Genomic DNA, 20,750 nt, shown 5'->3' on the forward strand with positions numbered 1-20,750 from the left:
TGGAAGGAAGACATTAGTTTAGTTTAGAATTACCAAAATTCCCTGTATGAATGAAGTTGGGTTGAACTGAAACTAAAAGTGACCTAGAAACCTAGGACTCTACATGCCATTAACAGTCCTTTGTACTTAAAAGTTTTACCACACATGAAGAGACCAGGTAGCTGTCCTGTCTGTTACATTCCATGCTGACAGTCCACCACATTTATAGAGCTCCCAGATTTAATCTCCATTCAGACAGTCCCTGACTTGTGTTTGGCAAGATGTTTTAGTGCTGCTGAGATGAGATCAGTAAAGCTTACAGGAGCTTAATTAACAGATAAACATTAAATGTTGTGCAATGTGCTTTTTTTAAGTGGTCGAGTAGGTGTGCTGGAAAAAAATAATCAGGAATCTCTCTTATCTCCAGTACATGTTAGCTACAAGAGAAAAAGACTTTAAGTAGTTTTAAAATCAGTTTCTCTGAACTAATATTAAAACTTGCTGGAGCTGGAAAGCAGATGAATTTGTTTCCACATAGCGTCACGTTAATTAAGCATTGAACCAGGTAAACTGAACTGCATGTAGGAAAAATGTAGTCAGGTCCAAAAGCACAGAATCCTGAAATTAAGATACTATTCCCTGAGCTACAGTTAATAAAATACAAGACTAATAGAAACATTAAGTGCTTGATACAAATGCTGTCCGTATAACAACGTGATGTTTTACCATTTGTAGGAAAAGTAGGTAAGAGTGCTGGGAAAAATCTTCTAGGAATCTAGAATAAAAGCTGGTGAATAGAAGTTAATGATAAAGTTAGAAAGGGAGCAAATTGAATTGTGGTGAAGTATGAAAAGAAATTGGTGACATCACTTGTTGGATTGAACATTGAGTGAGGATTTATTATGCTAGTATCATACTCAAGCTAGCTAGAATTTAGCGTTCTGAGTTAAACCAGTTTGTTTTCTTACTGTTAAACTGTGTAAGGCATGTTTTCTTGCATTTACTGATAAAGGTAAAAATCTTGTTAGTTGTGGAAATGATTGTTTAACCTCCACAGATACTACCACACAAATTGAGTTGATGTAAGAGGCTTGATGTTGAAGCTTTAGAGGGCAATAGTTCATTTGAATAGTCACACAGGACTTCTGAAATAATTTGCTAGCAGCATGCAGCATTGCATAGCTACAAGAAAGATGATTTATTCTTACCTTGCAAAGTCCAGAATAATTATTTTTCAATTTTGAAAAATAAGCTCTTTTTTTCACACTCCCTCGCCCCCATAGCTCTTTGCCTTCCATACTTGTAGCTTGTTGATATTGTGTCATCCATTCAGAACATTCCTGTGCTTTGGCATTTAAAAATAGCAAAAGCAGATTGTGGTTATTCCAACAAAAATGTGCAAGAAAAATGAACCTGGTAAAGTTACAGATGTCCTGTCATTGCATGTTATTCTCTGTTTGTTTGTTGGTTTTGATTGTATAGGTCTTCCAAAGCCAAAATATTGCTTATTCTTTGTTCTGTGATTGTATAACAGTTACATAATAATGTGGTTCTGATCCAGCTTCAGGACATCTCATTGCCAATAATTCTGTTTCCTAAATGTATGAACAGCAGCTATTATCTAGTGTATGAAAGGTGAGGTATATGTATAACACCTATCCCCTGACACTGTTCTAACATTTGTATTAAAAGCTAGGAGAAAGTGTTGGGGAATGAAAGTTACTAAGTAAGATGACTTTTCCTTTCTGCTGTTTTGATGATTTATCTGTGCCTTACTGAGGTAACAAGCATGACGTTTAGTAAGTCAAGCGTGATCTGATAATCTGTTTCCAGATGGAGACTCGTATGGTTGTGTAGAATGTTTCTTCAAATATGAATTTATTTTGATAGGATATTATCTACCAAATGATGATGGCGAATTTTACCAGTTTTGTTACGTGACTCATAAAGGAGAAATCCGTGGAGCAAGTACACCTTTCCAGTTTCGTACCTCTTCCCCTGTTGAAGAATTGCTCACTATGGAAGATGAAGGCAACTCGGATATGTTAGTGGTGACCACAAAAGCTGGACTTCTTGAGGTTTGATTCAACAATTTTTAAAATGTTATCTTCTCATTAATTTTTTTATGTGTACATATATGCATACACTCACAGGATATAGTATTGAAGAACAAATCAGAAGGAAAAAAACTATATAGGTACATGCAATGTATTTATTTCTGCCTGTTTTCCAGTATTTTATTGGAGTTTAGAACCTTTGCATGTTTGAATAAATAAAGATTTTAAACTGATTACAGGTGTGGTGTGGCACTAAGCATAAACTGGGAAACCATAAGAGAGTAGATAGTTGCCCATTTCTCACATCCCTGCTCTCCAGCTAACTGGAGGGGAGAACATCGCCTTTATGTGAAGTGGTGCTTGTTGTAAGGAAAAAAAAAATTATGGAACCAGTATATTTTTATTTGTGCACAAGTGAAATGCCCTGGAAACTAAGCTGAATAATTGCATGTGCCTAAGTATGTTAGAACAGCTCATGTTTTATTTGAAGCAGCGTTCTGTGCCTCATGTTCTTTGCTAGATGAATGTGGTTAAAAAAAAAAAAACCAAACCAACCAAACCCCTCCAAAACCCACAACTCCAACAAAAAATAGCCCAAACAACAAAAAAAATCCCAAAACCCAGACAAAAAAAAACCCACAAAACACTTCAAAACCAGACCAACTTGATTTTAAGTGTTGCTTATTGGAAAGTTGCTCAGTACAGTTTCCTTCCCTTGCCACCAGACATTTTATGCTTTTGTCAGTCGCATCTAGGCACACAGATGCACGATTTGCAATTTTCAAAATTTAAGGGTAAGAGACTTGGTACAGAGATACACGTGGGATATTTTGCTTTTCAGATATGTACTCATAGTACATATTTTTCAAACCTTTTTGATTGTCTTGGTTCATAGAACAGTTTGGGTTGGAAGGGACCTTCCAGGGTCATCTAGTCCAACCCCCCTGCAATGAGCAGGGACATCTTTAAGTAGATCAGGTTGCTCAGAGCCCTGTCCAGCCTGGCCTTGAATGTCTCCAGGGATGGGGCATCTACCACCTTTCTGGGCAACCTGCGCCAGTATTCTATAACTCTCATTGTAAAAGATGTCTTACTCATGTCCAGGCTGAATCTTCCCTCCTGTAGTTTAAAACCATGATTCCTTATACTGTTGCTGCTGTCCTTAGTAAAAAGTCTGTCCCCATCTTTCTTACAAGTTCCCTTTAAGTATTGAAAGACTATGATTCATGTGTCAGTCCCTACTTTGGTGCTCTGTGTGTATGTGTGTTCATTTTTTTTGGTGAATTTACTCAAACATTTTTTTTTTTAGAGTGTGTGTTTGTCCCTGCGCTTGGCAGCCATTTTTTCACCAAGCTGTCATCATCATCATTAGCTCCTCCATGGTTGCTGTCACTTCGGAACAGTAAAGGCACTTCACTTAAGTAGGGGAAACCTGAGTAAAAATAAAGACACTGCAAAGTGTGCTAATGGTCATGTAGTGCTGTTCAGTAAAGCAGTGAAACTTCAGAAACTTGGGAATAAGGGGAAACCTATAAAATAACCTAGCAAGAGGACACACATTTTGTGCTTCTGCTCAAACACTGCAGTAATTTGTTATCCACTTACTTGATAGGAATGAAGGGGAGAAAAATTACCAAAAAAGAATGTTTTTGTTTTTACAGTTTAAAATTGAAAAAATAATAAAAGAAAAAGAAGAGCTATTAAAGGTAACTTCTGTTCTGGAAAAGGAAACGGCACAACTCAGAGATCAAGTTGAAAGACTGGAAAAAGAACTTAACCATGAAAAGCAGAGATATGACCAACTGCAAACAGAGCAAAAGGTTAGTTGTTTAACTGATTAAAGCTGACTCATAATGTCTGTAATTCTCCCTTTCCAAGAACCAGTTAAACTGGGTGAAAATCAGCTATCAAAACCCCTCAGCAGTTAGGTAGACATTTACACTAGAATAGGTCAATTCCTATTAACCTTCTGCCACTATTCCTTTTATGTCGTAAAATGGTTAAAATATTTAAGGCTTTTGGTACCAGGCTTGGTAAGATAATAGATGACAACTGTTGCCAGATGTTGGACACTTAACTGTAGTATTCATCACAGAAAGTAGCTGATAGTTTAAGGTTTGCTTACGTTAACTTAAAATGGAGGAAGGATTTTCAAAAAACTCCCCGAAGGAGTAACTGCGTAGAACACGGAGTAATGAAAATAGTAAGACTCAAGACTCAACCAAGAATACTTTTGCCAGGACACAGAAAAGATGAGAAGTAACTGGTCACCTCTCTAAAAGGCTTCACAAAGGCCTGAAGATTTTAGAAGGGAAAATAAGTGCAAACCTGAAAATTAATTTACAGTGTTAATTGATAGTGAAGATATAAATTGAGCCTAAAACAAAGCAAGCTTAATTTGAAATTTTACATATGGTAAGGAGGAAATCTAATATTAAAAAGGCACAAAAAAGTTGGACCTAATCTATTTTTAAGCTGCTTCTTTGTAAAAACAACTTTTGGGAGAAGATTAAAAACATGTGGGAGGGAGGTGGTGACATGGACAAATTTGAAGTAATGAAGCCTATATAATTTAGCTGTGGACAGCAGTTAATAGGCTATTTCGAAGTACTAGTATGTATATGTCAACAGTTCTGCATGATACACCTTTAATAGAAAGGAATTTGTTGAGGGATATTTGAAACTGTTGAAACTTTGTGGTTTACTTTTGAACAGTCATAGTGAAATGGACTAGCATGTTGGGTGAGGAGAAAAAGAAAGGCTAAGATCTTGTTTAGGAAAAGATTTTTCCTATGAAAGAATGATTTTAATTTCAAGTACATAGGAGAACTAGTTTAAATCAATGAGACAGGATTTAAATACTTAAAAGTATGCATTTTGTGGATTTGTAGAATCACAAACTTGGTGGATAAATCTGAACAAGCTGCATAGTTACCTTTCATTGTCATTTGAGGTTTTCATTTAAAAAAATGTATGAAAGTAAATTGCCAGTTCTAATCCACATTAGTTTTACAATGCCATTTTAGAATGATTTGTCGAATGGGGTTTTGAGGGCTGTCCAGCAAAGAGGCAGACTGTATAGGGACAAAAATGTCTTGATACTTTGTCACACTTTCCTGTGAGTTTCTATAATCAAAAATACTTTTGCCTTTAAGTTACCAGAACTGAATAATTAGAATTGAATTTCAGGATATTTTTTTTATTTTTTTTTATTTGTTTCTGCCTTGTATTTTGTTGAAGTGGTGATGCAAGTGAAGAACTTCTCTTTTACATTTAGCTGAGCTATAAATAGATGTTTAAACTGAGGCTAATGCAACTCTTCACCTATACAAGTTTTCTAACTCATGCAATTATTTTTTCTCTTAAGTTTTGTCACTGCCTTATTTTACATCTTTTATGGTTTTTTTCCCTAGTTTAAAAAAAAAAAAAAAAAGAAAAAAAGAAAAAATTTGCTGAGTTGAAACATCTTATATTCTGCTTATGTAGATAAACAAATGAAAATCCAGTGTTACTCTTGAAAATTAAACAGGCATAAGGGTGCAATAAGTTAAGTCTTCATCATTTGAAAGTTTAATAAACAATACGTGTGGCTTTCCCTCTAAACTTTATTATCTTAATGACATTGTTATTATCTTAATACAGCTGTGAGTCAAGGTCTTATATGACTTATCTTTGCTGAAACACTGTACAGTGCATTAATGGATTGATTTAAAGATTCCTGAGCAGGGTTGAATTAGCACTTGGTAGGATTACAGTACCTAGGTTTTATTTTCAAACCCCCAAAAAACCCCCCAAAATATTCCCCTTCCCAAACAACCAGCCAAACAAACCCTCCAAAACCACTCCCCCAAGAAACCCCTGCCTAATTTAGTGAGCTTCATGTGATCTGAATCTTGTTATTTGAGATAAACCTAAACCATGTGTTAACTTGGCTGTTTTTTTGTATAAGACTACATGTGATAACCTTGAAATGCTAAGTAATAAAAATATATGTATGTTTTATGTATCAGCAGAATCTTCACCACTGTTGAGTATGAGCTAGGTTGTTTTGGTTTGACCTTTTTTTTTTATTTTCCTTTAAGTTACAGAAAGGTTCTTTTAACTAAGTAATTTGGTGTTTGTTTTTTTTCTTCCCAGTGCTACTTTTTCACATACAGGTGCACTTTTAGTTATGCTATGAGCTTTTGTCACATAAGTAGATAAAAGCAGAGTTGATTAATTCAAAATGTATATTTTTAAAATGTTCAAGTTAGGTGAAAGTTTAACTGTTTTGAGTTCTATTAGAAAATTCTTTCAATATACTTCAGATCATATTAGGCTAAAGAAAAACAATTAATAAAACAAAATAGCCCATATAAGAAAATGTAGCTACTGTAAACACTACCATTGCAGTTTGGGTAATCTGTAAGTATAGAAGCCTTTATTTCTGTTAAAAATAAAGCTAAGCTACATTTAGCCCATGTACAATCTATTAACAACATGCTGTGGTTGTTTTTTTGTCTTTTTTTTTCGTTTTTGGTAGTGCTTCCATCAAGAAGTGCACAGATATTTCCTCTTGTCCAAAGAGCCTTCTGAAAAACCACAATAGTACAAAGTACCGTATTTAAACCCTGGCAATTGCATGAGCAAAGGAACTAGATATGCCTGTACAGATACATGCGCTTGATTCTAATTGAGTGCAGAGCTCTTTATGCTGTTAATGTACTGGCAACTGTTATTGGTTTATTACTATTTGTATTGTGAAAAGGGAGCCCTGGAGTTATGAACCCTTTTGTACAAAATACTCATAAATCTGCCGCTTTTCTAAAAATCTTACTGGTTTCTTCAGAACAAATAATATGGGTATTTGAGCTCATGTCTCTGTCTTTTGATCAAATACATTATTAAGCTACCTTTTAACCTTTTATAACTGAATCGAACAGAATGTGGATGGTGTGGTTAGGGGTCATAGTCTAGAAGTCATCTCACTGTGGTGCAGTGTAATGAATAGAAAGTAGATTAGTGGTGGAAAAGCTCTGAGTTCATAATATGAAAATGTTTTATTAAAACACATTTCTCTTAAAATCCCATTTTTATTCATATGCCTTTAGGCTACTTTCTTCTTTTGGTATTGATTTTTATCAGTCCTTTGTTTTCACGAATAGCTCAGGGGTAGTTTGGATCATTGAGAAATGTCTGAGAAACATTGGTTTCTTAATACAGACAGGATAGTTGTTGACAGACGATGTCACAGCTATATCCCAATTAGTGTTTCCCTCCCACTCTTCATTATTTAATCCCTCTTCTCCACCTAGTCACTCCCATAGAATTCTGGGCAGTGGAACTATTGTATTCTCTTTCTGCTTTTTGCCTAGTTAGGGTGCTTTAAGTAGTCCCTTAGAGGCTTTTCAGGGAAAATACTAGGAATAAACAAGATAAAAGTACATCAGGCTTTTAAGAACATAGCATACTAAACCATCTATTCAGGTGTAATACTATCAGTGTTCCACAAAGTTTGAATATTGGGTTCTATGCATATTTTTAAGTGGTGAAAAGATTCCCATTTCTCGAGTTTTAAAAACAGGTGAGTTCCTGCATTTGTGGTACTTTGCGAATAACTGCATATTTTGTTTTGCTAACAGTGCCCTTACTGTTCAGGAGGTACACAGTCATTTGTTGCCTTCTTACAAGATGGCCATCTCATTACCTCTCAAAGATGGAAGGAACAAATGCATTCAACGCATAAAGAGATAATGTGCTATTAGAGTTGTTGAAACATAGCTTCTAATGCATGTTACGGCATTCTAAGTCATTGCTTGTCTCTAAAGGCTTCAATCTTTTATAGGTTTGTGTGAGTGTGGGTTTTTTTGTGTGTGTGTTGTCATATTGAAGTAAAAAAAGGAAATCTGTATTTTTATTTGTATGCAGCACATTAGTGGTTCTGTAGACATTTTCTCAGGTTGTCATTGCCACCATCATAGAAAAAGAATGTTTACAAAAGACCCTGTGCCTAAGCTATCTGGCAAAGGGCACTTGCATTTGTTTTAAGAGTTAATATTACTGTGCTGAACAAAAGAAACATGCAGTAGTCATTGTGTCAGTCTTTCATCCCTCGCTTTTCTGATGCTTGACAACTGTTCAGTTTCGTGCACACAGGTTTTTGACACTTCTGTAGGGAGCAGAGCTTGTGGATGGTGCTTTTGAAATCATTTGTCTCCCTCTAGTGGGAAGAGAGTACTTCTGAAGGATTTCTTTAATGTTACAGTGGTAACAAGTCTCACTCCCGTGGCAGTGCTTTCTGTAAATGTTTAACTTGAGTTAGAGGCAACGTATTTGCAGATCACTTGCTTTTATTCTGTCAACATTTGATTAGTGTTCCTGTTATGACATTGGCATAAACTGAGGCAGAAGTGAATGTACTGACTTGATAAACTTGTTCTTTCATGCTTTTTGAAAGTTTACTTCACCATTTAACTTCAAAAAGTGGGCTCATGGATCTGTCTGATGGGGAGTTTTAATAGGGCTTCTATCTAAATCCACATTGTACTGAGAGGTTCTACCTCCACAGTAGCTTTATTTATTTGAGAGTTTTATTCAGGTATCAGGGATTCATTTAAGTTGGCTTTTGATGCCATTTTATAACTATAGTGACAAAATACTGTTGTGCAGTGGGACATGTCAGCAGTACAAGTGCCCAGTTCAGGCTGCATGAATGAAAGTCAGTGAATCAAGTGTTTTTTCAGTGCCTCTTTAAATCAAGCTATGTTGATACTGTTTATGCATGCTGCATGTGTGAAAATGTGATGGTCAGGAACATGCAAAACCAAACCAAAACAAACAAAAACCCCAAACCAAAATAATAATTAGAAAAACCAAATAAAAAAACAGCAAAAAAAAACAGAAGAAGCCCCTTAAAACCCCCCAAACTGAACAAACTCCACAAAAAATGAGCCAACCAGAAAGAACCCCAAAGAAACCACCAATTACCCCAAAAGCAAAACCACAAACAACAACCAAAAAAACACCCCCCGATCCAGAAAGCAAAACCGTAAAAACCCCACACAAACCCCACCAAACTCCACGTAAATAATGTTTTAAAGATACAAATTAAACACTCAGAATTGCTCAGGTTGTAACCAGCAGTTATAGCACCCAAGGGCGCTATAAACATCCTGTGAAAATGCTGTTTTATTGTTTTAGTGACTGTTCTGTGTATGAATATTTTTTAAAACTGATTAATTGAAATTTATTTGACTGGATGATATAATAGATTCATCTGAGAGATTCTTAAATGTTTTAGAGAGGTATCCTGCCTGTATTTCAATTCAAATTACATGTTCATGAGAATGACTCTTTGCAAAAGAGAGATCTTATAATGAAATTATAAGGTGTTTTCACAAATTAACATTCTGAAATATAAACACATGCTGCAAAATCCTAGTGTGTCTAAATACTTCAGCTGCCTCCTGCAGCAACTTGTGTATCTATAGTCTTTATGACAGTATTTGAGCGACTGGCATTACTTAGAACTTTTACAGAGTTAGACTTTAGTTTTGTAGAGTTTTGATCTGTTTGACGATGTTAGTTGAAGAAATCAACACAAATTACAGCCACTGTGATATCTTAAGTTTTTGGAATAGAGGCACTTCAGTGTTTTTAAAGCAGTATTTCTATTGCCAGTCATAGTCACAAAGATAAAAGCTTAGTATCGTTGAGTTTATTTAGAATTGGCTTAGTGTTTACTGAATGCTTAAATTTTATTTTAGAAAGCAAAATTACAACTTGAGGTTTCCTTTCAGAACACAGAGGTGCTGTATTATGAACACACTCAGATTTTGCAGTGGCTGCAGTCGTGCTGTGTTGTGTTCATCATTTGTCCTAAAAGGTCCTTTAAACAGAGTATGATGTCAGCCAAGTATTTTACACAATTCTGTTGGAGCTGCTATGATGTCAATGGGATAAACAAAAGGCTTCTGCAGATAATTCATCTAGATCCCCTAAATTCTCTTTAGGGTATGAAGCATAATTGTTCCCCTGACATTAAATTATGTCCAGATAAATTAATCCGACTGAAGCTTGAAAGGTGATTCTGCTTTTTTCTTTTTTTTAAGAAGTTGCCTTGTATTTGGTGAATTGACTTTGATTTCAGAGTTGCATAGCTCATTTTTAACTCTTTATTCTTCATTACAATGTATACATTCTGTGAAAAGTAAAATAATGATTGCAGATATTAGCCATTAATCGAAAGTGAATGTTTCGGGTGTAGAATGGCTTTTAGAAAGTGGATAGGGAGTTTTACATGTGATGAAAAGAAAAGATGAAGCATAAAAATTCCCATGCTGCCCATTGCCATCCTGCAAGATGTGACAGCTCGAAATAGTCTTGGGTTGTGTTTTTCAAGTACTGTGTTCTGTCTGTTGAATCTTTCTCTGCCTTAAGTATGTTTGAAAAATACATTCTGTATGTTGATTCATGGGAAGGGATGTCTGTACCACTTTGATTCCATTAATGGGACTGTACTCTGAAATGTTTTACTGGTGTTGCAGAAATTGTTTAGAAGTAAGAAATAAGTAGGGGAAGTGTGTTGCTCTTGATTGTTGAACATGCATTTTTTTGCCATAGTTACAAAAATGAAAATCTAGAAGCCTTAGGGCTATTCTGTTCTCAAATGGAAGATTACTAGTCCTTTTGTAGCAGAAGTTTAATAAATGAATTTCAAACATGTTTCGAGGAGCACAGGCATGATCTTTAGATAGAGCTTATAATAGCTTTATGAGATTTTAATCAGTGTATTTACGATTAGGTTACACAAACATAAAGCAACTGATCTGTAATTTAGAACTTTTTGATGTAAAAACTCTGTTCTTTTGGCAGCTGTTTGGAATGCACTGTAAACAAATTACATTATATGAAATTGCAGTTCTTTATGAGGGAGGACAGTGTTTCATGTGATTACGATAAAATTATTTTTATAATCAGTCTTAAATATTTCACAATTTTCTTATTTTTCCCTATTTGAAGGTACATAAAAATTTTCAAAGTGGGATTTTGATTCTGAGGATGATAAATTCAGTTGACAACTACATTAAATTTCCTTTGTTTCATTTCACTAGTGAGACTTACAGTAGTTCCAGGAATTTTTATGTTGGTAGCTCTTTATTTTGCAGCAGTGAAGCCGACTTAAGTAATTTCTGGCTGCTTACTCTGACCTTTGTGGTGCATTTTGCTTCTCCCCTCTACCCATAATGCCGTTGCAGCTCCAGGGAGGGGGCGCAGGAGGAAATGCATTTGTAACTGGTTTAAAAGTAAAATCCAGACTAAAAATAACCCTAAAATTGTTTGATGTTTTTAAACGAGTTCATTAAAATGATTCATGCTCTTACTGTGTTTTTCTTTCTGTTAAGAAATGGAAGAAAGGATATAATATGTGTAGATGTACCAAATGAATTAAAGAGAAATCAAGTAAACAATAATTACGGAAAGTAATTGTCATTTTTGTAATAGAGGTTGTACATGTAGTTGATGTGTTTATTATATTCTTCCCCTTTAGACTCCTCCTAAAATGCAGTTGACTTTTACCTGTAAAATAGTCTGAGAACACTCATTTTAAATTTTACAGGCTCTGAAACTGCTGTAACTGGAGCGTATGGGACTAGGATTACAGTATCTAAATTGAATTGCTAAGAATTCTGTAAAATAACAAGTAGTCTCTAAAAATTAATCCTTTTTTTTCTTTCGAAACTGTAGGCTTTAGTTGTATCTAAACAAGTTTATTAGGTGAGAATCTGTTAAGTATGGAACTTTTACATTTTAGTACCATGTCCCTTCAGAATAACTAGCAAAGCAGCATCAATTGTAATGCTGTTTGTGGAGTGAATTTTTTTCAGGCCATTAATTCCTTTTAATATATGTTACCTTTGGCAGCCTGTTTGAACTGTTTGTACAGTTTGTATATATAATGTATCAGATTAAATTCTTTTGAAGGCACTTAGGTTACAACAGTTACAGTTACACCAAAGTGGTGTTTAGAGAAAACACAGATATGCATTGAAATAGGCTTTTTACTATACTAGACTTTCAAAACAGGAGCAAGTAATTAGTCTCCACTGCACTAGGGAAGAACAAGCAGTTATAATGTGTGGTGTTGTTGCTGCTGGTTATAAAGCAAGTTTTACTTGGAATACTGACTTTAATTAAAATCCTGCCTTCGTTACACAAGTACATATATTTTTGGTTGCAGGAAACTGATAGCTCTTCAGAAATAAAGACCTTATGAAAATTGTGGGTCATGTTCTCCAATGTTGTTTTCGAAAAAAGATGGTACATTCATGATGCCTTGAAATTATTTGTCATATTAAGGTATTAGGGCATATAAGAAAGCCGTTTAGAGTTTAAATAGTTGTATTTGTCCTCTTCTTTTTTCTATGGCATATGTAACAGAAAAAAAACTACTTCATGTGCCGGTATAGTGTTGAGGAAGTGATTGAGTCATCAGTTACATTTGCCACCCCTCACAATTCAAACCTCCCTCCCCAGCCCAAATCATAATGCCCAAACTTCTGTTTAGTTGCTTGTAAAAGCAGGGCTTAATTACACTTGTGAACAGTGTATTTTGACAATTAATGAGTAAAAACAGTCCTCATTATATTTTATTGTACTTAAAACATAGTTAGGTTGGAATCTGGCCAGTAGGGGTTCTCTGTAAATGCTGGCTGATGTGTTTCGATTGATGTAACAGTACAGTCTTGTTGTTTCAAGACATTAAGCTTTGTTTAAAAATGAATAGATGAGCTAGTGCTTTAATCTTCCAAATGTAGAGCAGAAGGACAACTTGTACCTTAGGATCTGCACAAACACTGTAAGTCATGCTGTAGTCAGGCATGTTGGTCAGTCTGTCTTGACCTGGTTTACACTTTGATTCATGCCACCGTCATGGCTGATACTAAGCTGAGCTTTATTGAATTTAGATATCAGAAATAGCAGCATGTTATCTTGGTATGTGGGGTTTACTTTAATGTTACTAATATCTTTTCTCAAGAAAATAGTGTTATATTGAAGATAATGTTTTTCTGGGTTATTTGAGATGACATGACTTTAAATGGCCATTTAGCTGTTGTGGAAGTGATGTTTCACTGTCCATTGCCTTAGAATGGTATGGACATGACTGTAATTAGATACTGAATGCAGTACTTAAAAGTGCCTTCCTATTTTGCGTTTGTCAGTTTTCTGACAAAGGAGTCTGTTTTGGATGTTGTCATCATCTTCTCTGACTTTCCACTATCCAAGACATAAATCCTGCAATTGTTTCATGAAATTCCTTGAGGTTTGTGAGACCTTCCACATGTTCTGTCTAGGAGAACATAGTGTAGTAACTAGCTCTTCATTAGGAGTTCTTCTATCTTTTCTCCTTTTGCCTGCAATTAACTTGACTGTGACTTACTTGAATAGTGTAACTGTGTGGTCAAATGCAAGATCTCCTTCTTTTCAGTAAAAGTAAGTACAAAGCAAAACAGAAGTTCTGTATGATTTTCTAAGCTAGGCAGTCGATGGTTAGTTTGTAGAAAGGAGATGGGCAAAAGATATGAAGCGTAGCTTTGTTTCTCCTGTGCTCTGAAGTCTTTGGTAGTTTCTGTGTAACTGCATGCTTGCACCAAAACAAACTACTTATTGATTCCTTATTAATATATTAACTGTTCATAGCAATTTTGACATATTTTATATATGTAGCTGTTTTTATATATACTTGAAATGGGCTTGTCATGCATTTTAAGGAAGAGAAGAAATCTAATGACCGTATTTTAGCATTAATTCAAATAGCGTGTTGTAGTTCTGAAGATATGCATTCTTAAATGATATCTACTTGCATTTTTTTAAAGAATAATATTCAAGCATCAGAAGCTCTTAAAACTGAAGTTGATGATCTGAAGAAGAGGCATGATGAGGCTGCTTCGAAGGTTCTCCAGCTCGAAGAAGATATCATGACTGTTACTCAAAAAGCCATTGCGAAAGAAACGGAGTTAGACAGGTATTTAGTAATTTTGTTCCTTACTTTCGTTATTTTGCTGTTTCTTTCCATAGGTTTTTTTTTAAACTAACCATTTTTAATGTATGCATTGGTTTTCTGTATTAATAGTTCTGAACTATTAATTTGTCAATGTCTTAGTCTGAAGGACAAACTGAAGAAAGTGATGCTTGAGAAGGAGCAGCTTGAATGTGTGTTAAAGACAGAAAAGGATGAAAAAGAACTTTATAAGGTAACTTTATTCTTTGTACTTCTGTACACTGATATGAAGTGGTTTGAAAGAAAGGGATTAATGTTTCATGGAGAAGTCTGATAAATTGAATTTGTTAAGGAAAAAAAGGAAATGGGTAACATCTGTGAACAGGTTTTTTAAGACAGTTATAGACATTCTCATATACAAATGAATGAGGAAAATAGCATCTGAATTCATCCCATGATAAAAAAGGTCTCTATGAAGGAGAATGGATCACCAAGTTGTTATAGTGCGGGCATAGTAACAACAACAACAACAACAAAAGATGCTAGTGAGGAAGTTCTTTAGTTATTCAGTGTATCACCCAGTAACTGGTTTTCTTAACACACTTTTTATTCTTTTAAGTTCTCCCTCCAGGCTGTGCTTTCTAGATCACTATTCTTGAGTCTTGTACATAACTCTGAGAATCTCTAGTAGGATCTCTATTGCATAGACTTTTACTAGCATAGCTGATTTCTTTTACTGGTATTGGGAGACACCCATATTTAAAGTAAAATACATTTATTGGTGTGTCTGCCCCCCCCGAAAAGAAAAAAAAGCAGGCAAAGAGTCTTATATGCTAAAATAATGAAACCCTTAGATTCTATGAAATAAATCAAGTATATTTACAAGATTATTTCTGTTTATAGGAAAATGTCTTAATGTGTCAGACAGTATTAGATATGCACCAGAAATCATAAAATCTCAAACCATCTTTCACAAGCATAGAATCTTATAGTCTTTGAGTGGACACACTTGAGGGCAACAGTTATCCTTTGTTAGGCGTACTAGAATAGACTTCATGACATCTTAAAAACCACTCTGGAGTTGTTGAAGTAGTTTGATGTCTTTGGAAATGAACCTTGCTGATGCAGTCTTGTTCAGTTAGATGGCTGCAAGTAGATACTACTAGAAGTTTAATTTATCTGGTCTTCTTGAAGTCTGTTGTTTTTTTTTTTTGCTTGCCCTTAGTTGTCTAGCATTTCTGTAGAGAGGAGTGAATTCTGAATAGCATTTGATGTGGACAGAAGTCAGGGACTTCTAGGTGTAGAGTGAGCGAGGCTGTTGTTAGATGATCAAGATGAAAGAATTCCAGTCAGAAAATTTGTGCTGGAGAGCAGTGATGTAATAAAATGTTTAATTTTTCTCTTTACCTGTTCTGATCTGTCTCAGAGATGAGTTAGAATGTAGTGAACACTTAAGTGAACAGGTGAACAGTAGTTTTCATAACGTGGAAGAAGAGTTTGACATTTTTTAGCATCATTACAGATACACTTGAAGAATACAGAAATAGAAAACACCAAACTAGTAAAAGAAATCCAGACGTTTAAGAATTTGGATGCAAACAAAGAAAACATGATATCCTATTATAAAGAGGAGGTTGGCAGATTACAGCTGTTGATAGCTGAAAAAGAAAATCTGAAGAAAGCTTTTTTGCTCACCTCATCAAACAAGGTAAGCATTACTAATATAACTGGCCTGGTTTAAAATAAACATATGTAAGGTTGTATGTGTTTGACAAGAGAAAGGAAGAAACTGAAGATACAGGACTATAGACTGAGAGGCCAAGAGGATTATGGTGTTCTCAGTAGGTGCAGAAAATGAGCAGAAGAGTGAATTCGGTTTTAGTTTGGCACATTCTGAGCTTGTTGAGGTGTCTCACATGATGAACTGTGAGATGAACTATGTGTGAAAGAGTTATTTGTGAGTTCAGTAAAAGTGCACCAGTAGAAGTGGTGCACTGTTCTGAGTTGCTTTTAAGTTCATGCAAAAGGAAGGAGACTGAGGAAAATAAAAGTTAAGAATGTAGGCATGTTGAGACTGCAGAGAGTTATGGAGGAGAAAATAGTAGACTTTGAAAGATGTGCTGGAGGACTTGTTAGGTGAACGTTCTATCAAGAGAAAGGATACGATACCACAGAAATGGACTAAATTGACTGAGAACTCAGCAGTAAGAGTTCCAGGTGGACTTCAAAGGAAGAGTGGATTTTTGCTACACGGTGTACTAGCATTGTGTTTTAGTAAGAGACGAAGTGCTGCAGAAGTCGTATCTATGCTGTCCATGGTCCAGGTGGGGTTACTCCAGACTAGTTTTAGTGTGGTGTGATGAAGAATACCCTTTAGGTGTTTGTTCCTGATACACATCTGCCTGTGTTTTTTCATCCAAAAGTAATTTACTTACTGTGCCCTGAGACTGTTCTGTTCTGTGATCTCCAGTGCGATAGGTAATAGTGGAATTGACTGAGAGTTTTCCTTCACAAATGTGCCCTTGATCTAAACTAAAGAGTTTATTTAGACACAGCCTTTGAGGCAAGCATGGAAAAGTCAGATTATGGAGGTGACTTCATTTTGTGTATCTTGCCAGTCTTCTCACAGAAAAAACAATCTAGATATTAGAAGAATATAAATTGTGTTAAAGCAATGTGAATTATGAATGCAAAGTTTAAGCAGAAAAGTAGCGCTGTTGAGAATGGAAATAGCAAGAAGACGGAAAACATGCTATCTTGCTTGAAGTTACAGCTTATCTTGTTTTAGTCTCTTGACTGCTCCGCAGTTTTGTTTCTGAATGTGTTAAACTACTACTGTATTTTATTTTGAAGTAAAAACGTGTGTGTGGGGGTGTGTACACCAGTGCTGAAGCAACCAAACACTTACGTCATTTATTCATCTTGAAGTGATTGTGATGTTTCCGGTGGGATCATCAACATTTTTTGTCTTACACTGTGACACTGTAGATATTTACTGAAATATGTAACTGATGTGTCATGTCATTTAAAAATAGCTAAGGGACAGGATGATCTTTTGAGGTCCCTTCCAGTCCCTAACATTCTGTGATTCTGTGACTTCAGGGCATTTCCTCATTCATCTGTCTTCTTGAATGTTTACAAAATATACTAGTATTCCTCTGGACTTGCTATGCTAAGTGATTATTCAAAAATTAACAAATAATGGACTAGAGATGCCTGAAGTTATGTCTAGACTCAAGAATATGAGATGATTCTGCCTTCAGGAAGCCCAGAGGCTGTGAGTGGGTTATAGTAGCTTTGAATTCTTTAATTCTTTGCTTCTCTGATGAATGAGAGGCCAGTAGTGCAGCCTGGTCAGTTGGCCCTTGGGCTCCCCTATGGAGCTGCAGCAGTGCTGAGAGTCTTAGTGCTGCATGCTGCAGCTTGCTCTTCAGTACTTTTTGTTCTCAGTTCCTTCTGAAAAACTTCTTATTGTGCAAGATGTTGGGCAATGAAGCTGTGAGGAAAACATCCCAAAGCTCCTTTACAGTTTCTTATGTCAGCTATTTGTAGTCATTGTAAGAACTCTGTTTTGTTACCTGTCCTGTGTTACTGTGGGCTGAACTTTTGGTTTTGAAGCTGGATGGCCATTTGTGCCCATTAAGAGTTCTATGGTGATAAGAACAAAGATGTTCTGGAAAATGGACTGTTTTGGGCATATGCTTAAAACCAAAGCCAGAAATAAAACAAAAATCCAGTATAGATGGAATAATAGTATTTAAATTTGCTTTTATGTCATAGAGAAATATGTTTGCGCTCCATTGTTAGCAAAGAACGCAAATGAGGAAAATGGTATTTGTATAATAACTTGATTTAGTGGTTTTGCTAAAGCCGTTTTTCTTCCAAATGTTTCTAATCCCTATACCAACCTTTATTTAAGCTTTGAATTTTAAAAATGATGGATTTTCTTCCCTCTGTTCTCTTCCCCAGGAGGATGCAAGTATTTTAAAAGAACAGCTTCGGAAAGCTGAAGATCAGATTCAGGCTAGCAAACAAGAAGCTGTCCTAATGTCAAAAGAGCTGAGTGATGCAGTAAATGTGAGAGATAAGACAATGGCAGATCTTCACAGTGCACGTCTGGAAAATGAGAAATTGAAAAAGCAGCTTGCTGATGCTTTAGCTGAACTTAAAAAAATCACAGCTTTGAAAAATGAACAGGTAAATTGTCAGTATGTAGAACTGAAGTTTATCTGTATTTAAAATCTGTCAGAGCTAGCTTTGACAAAGTTGGGTAATAAAATAGGTTTCTACATGACTAGTAGAAATTATTATCAAATTCTCTTTCGACACTTGATACTACCTTAGGTCAAGTGCATGTTAGCTGTTTTGGAAGGCTGGTGAGAAGGAAGTTTTCTGCTACGAATTATAGGAACTCCATTCCACACCCAGATTATTTTCACAGAATAGTATAGTATTTATCTGTATTTTGAATCCTCTGCCTTTCTTATTTCTTTTATGTGAGACACAGCAGCATTAGAAATTCCTTCAGATGAGAAAATTGTTAGAAATTTTTTTTAGAATGTTTTTTCCTCTTTGCTGGATTCTATTTTGATTCTTATAAGTCCTTCCAATACTTGTGGTCAAGGTTAGTTTGCTTTAGTAATTACAAAAATATTGATGTAATGCAAACTGTCTTGACTTTCTTCATCTTGGATAAAATCTAGTGAGCTAATGTAAGTTTCATCATTCTGACTTAAGTGAGCTTTGTGCCACATCTTCCATGACTGCAACTATATTGGATTCATTTGCTACTAGGATTGCTGTAATGATGTAGCAGTTCGAAAAAAATACATATATATTGATCTGAACACTAATGAAAATAGTGCACTAAATACGAAGTGAATAGTACAACCCTCAAAATAACTATTATATTTAAAATATCTAAGAATTACATGTTTTTCTAAGAATTTCAGTTGTATACAATATCTTTGAAATGAATCCTGAAAGAAGTGGCAGATAATCTGAATGACTTAAGTTACCAGAAAGTATGTGAATATGGCATGTATCCAGTTGGTAAATGGAGTTTGCTCTGCTTACGTATCAATGTCGCAGCTCAACTGAACCACTTCCAGCAGGGAGGGTGATGGAACACGGTTGTGGTGTGTCCATTTTTGCCATGTGGCTATACTTGTCTATAAGATACAACACCTTCTGGAAGGTGTTTAGACTTTAGGTATACATTCAGACTTTTGGTATGCATTAATCAGCCCATAGAATAAGAATTCTCTTTACCTGGCTCTGGTATTGTAGAAATCCCTATTGACTCCCTCAGTGTGTGCTGCTTGGAATGAAGTTCAGCACAGATGCCCTGTGCTCTACTACTCTATCCTTCTCTTTCCCACAAAAAAGCCAGGATCTTCTGTACTTACACAGAGCGTTATGCTTCTTTAATTGCAAAAAGGCTTTTTTGGAAATAGTGATATTTGAACAAAAGGGAGAACAGTTTGTTGTTGTTTTTTTTTTTTAAGGAAACTTCAAACACAGTGGAGCAGGAACTGCGCAGAGAAGTTGAAGATCTGAAGCTTCGTCTGCAAATGGCTGCTGACCATTATAAGGAAAAATTCAAAGAATGTCAAAAACTTCAGAAACAAGTAAACAAGTTTGCAGAACAGGCAGTAAGTAGAATGGGAGAAATTGCACTTGCTTTTGTAACTTTTCAGCAACTATTTGATTTCCTTCTGCAAAACGCAGCACTTTTTAAAAGGATTAAAACATGCAGTAAGCAATGACTCTTTAATTTACCATTTTCTTCTGTGAAGCTAAACTACTTCTGTGATTCTTTTTAAATAGTTGTCAAAAGCAAGCGTGGGATTTATAGTCACTGGTGTATATAGAAAGTTATCACAGTTTGGGTGAACCTATAAGCATAACATTGTTCAAGGAAGAAGTTTAAAACTGGAGTGGGGGAAAATTGGTAATTACTACCTCTATTCAGTACCCCCACCACCACAACAAAAAAACTCCAAACCCAAAAGTGGGTGAGATGGAGGAGGATTTCAAAGTGAAGTGGGGAGAAAGCTTCCACAAAACAGCATATAGTTGTATTCTGTATGTATTTTGTATTCTTATCACTAGTCAAAGCTTTGTTACATAAATAGAATCACAGAATTGACTGGGTTGGGAAAGACCTCAGCGATCATCAAGTCCAGCCCTTGGTCCAACTTCAGTCCATTTACTAGATCATGGCACTAAGTGCCATGTCCAATCTCAGTTTAAAAACCTCTGGGGACAGTGAGTCCAGCACCTCCCTGGGCAGCCATTCCAATGCCTGATCACTCTTTCTGTAAAGAATTTCTTTGTAATATCCAACCTGCATGAGGCTGTTGCAATGACATGTGAGTGTTATGCCACCTGGTAACTTGTTAGTGAATTTCAAAACAGTTTTGAGAGCAAAATTCTTCAGAATTTTGTGAAATTAGTGACTTGAGTCAGAGAGGAGCTCAAACGGGAAAAAGCGTGTGAGCAATGGCAAGATGTACAAATGTGTATTCTTAAGCAAAACAGACTTAAGTGTTTCTGCTATCTACATAAAAATGGAATAGTTACTTGGCTTTGATCCACAGGTTGCTTTAAAAAGTTGTCTTCTCATCCAGAAGGTCAATGGTGAATGAGGTGTCATAGCAAAACGCTTGCGGCTTTTCCTTAAAAATCTTCTGCACCTTTGACTGTGTTGTACATCTGATTACAAACACCAA

General features: G+C 35.6%; 1 protein-coding gene across 12 annotated transcripts in view; it reads left to right on the forward strand.

Annotated features, from left to right (window-relative positions):
* Positions 1-20,750, forward strand: part of TAX1BP1 (Tax1 binding protein 1) — a 62,734-nt gene that overhangs the window by 21,912 nt on the left and 20,072 nt on the right. For 5 of the 12 annotated variants that reach the window (XM_005513493.4, XM_005513495.4, XM_065051401.1 and 2 more), the window contains exons 4-10: positions 1,870-2,057; positions 3,698-3,856; positions 13,892-14,040; positions 14,179-14,269; positions 15,539-15,724; positions 17,986-18,213; positions 19,524-19,670. In XM_005513493.4, coding sequence (XP_005513550.2) covers positions 1,870-2,057; positions 3,698-3,856; positions 13,892-14,040; positions 14,179-14,269; positions 15,539-15,724; positions 17,986-18,213; positions 19,524-19,670 — 1,148 coding nt within the window. The remainder of the gene's footprint in view (positions 1-1,869; positions 2,058-3,697; positions 3,857-13,891; positions 14,041-14,178; positions 14,270-15,538; positions 15,725-17,985; positions 18,214-19,523; positions 19,671-20,750) is intronic. The other 7 variants (XM_005513494.4, XM_005513496.4, XM_065051403.1 and 4 more) reach the window with 3 other exon arrangements.

This window comes from Columba livia, chromosome 2 (assembly GCF_036013475.1).
Source record: "Columba livia isolate bColLiv1 breed racing homer chromosome 2, bColLiv1.pat.W.v2, whole genome shotgun sequence".
Taxonomy (NCBI): Eukaryota; Metazoa; Chordata; class Aves; order Columbiformes; family Columbidae; genus Columba; species Columba livia.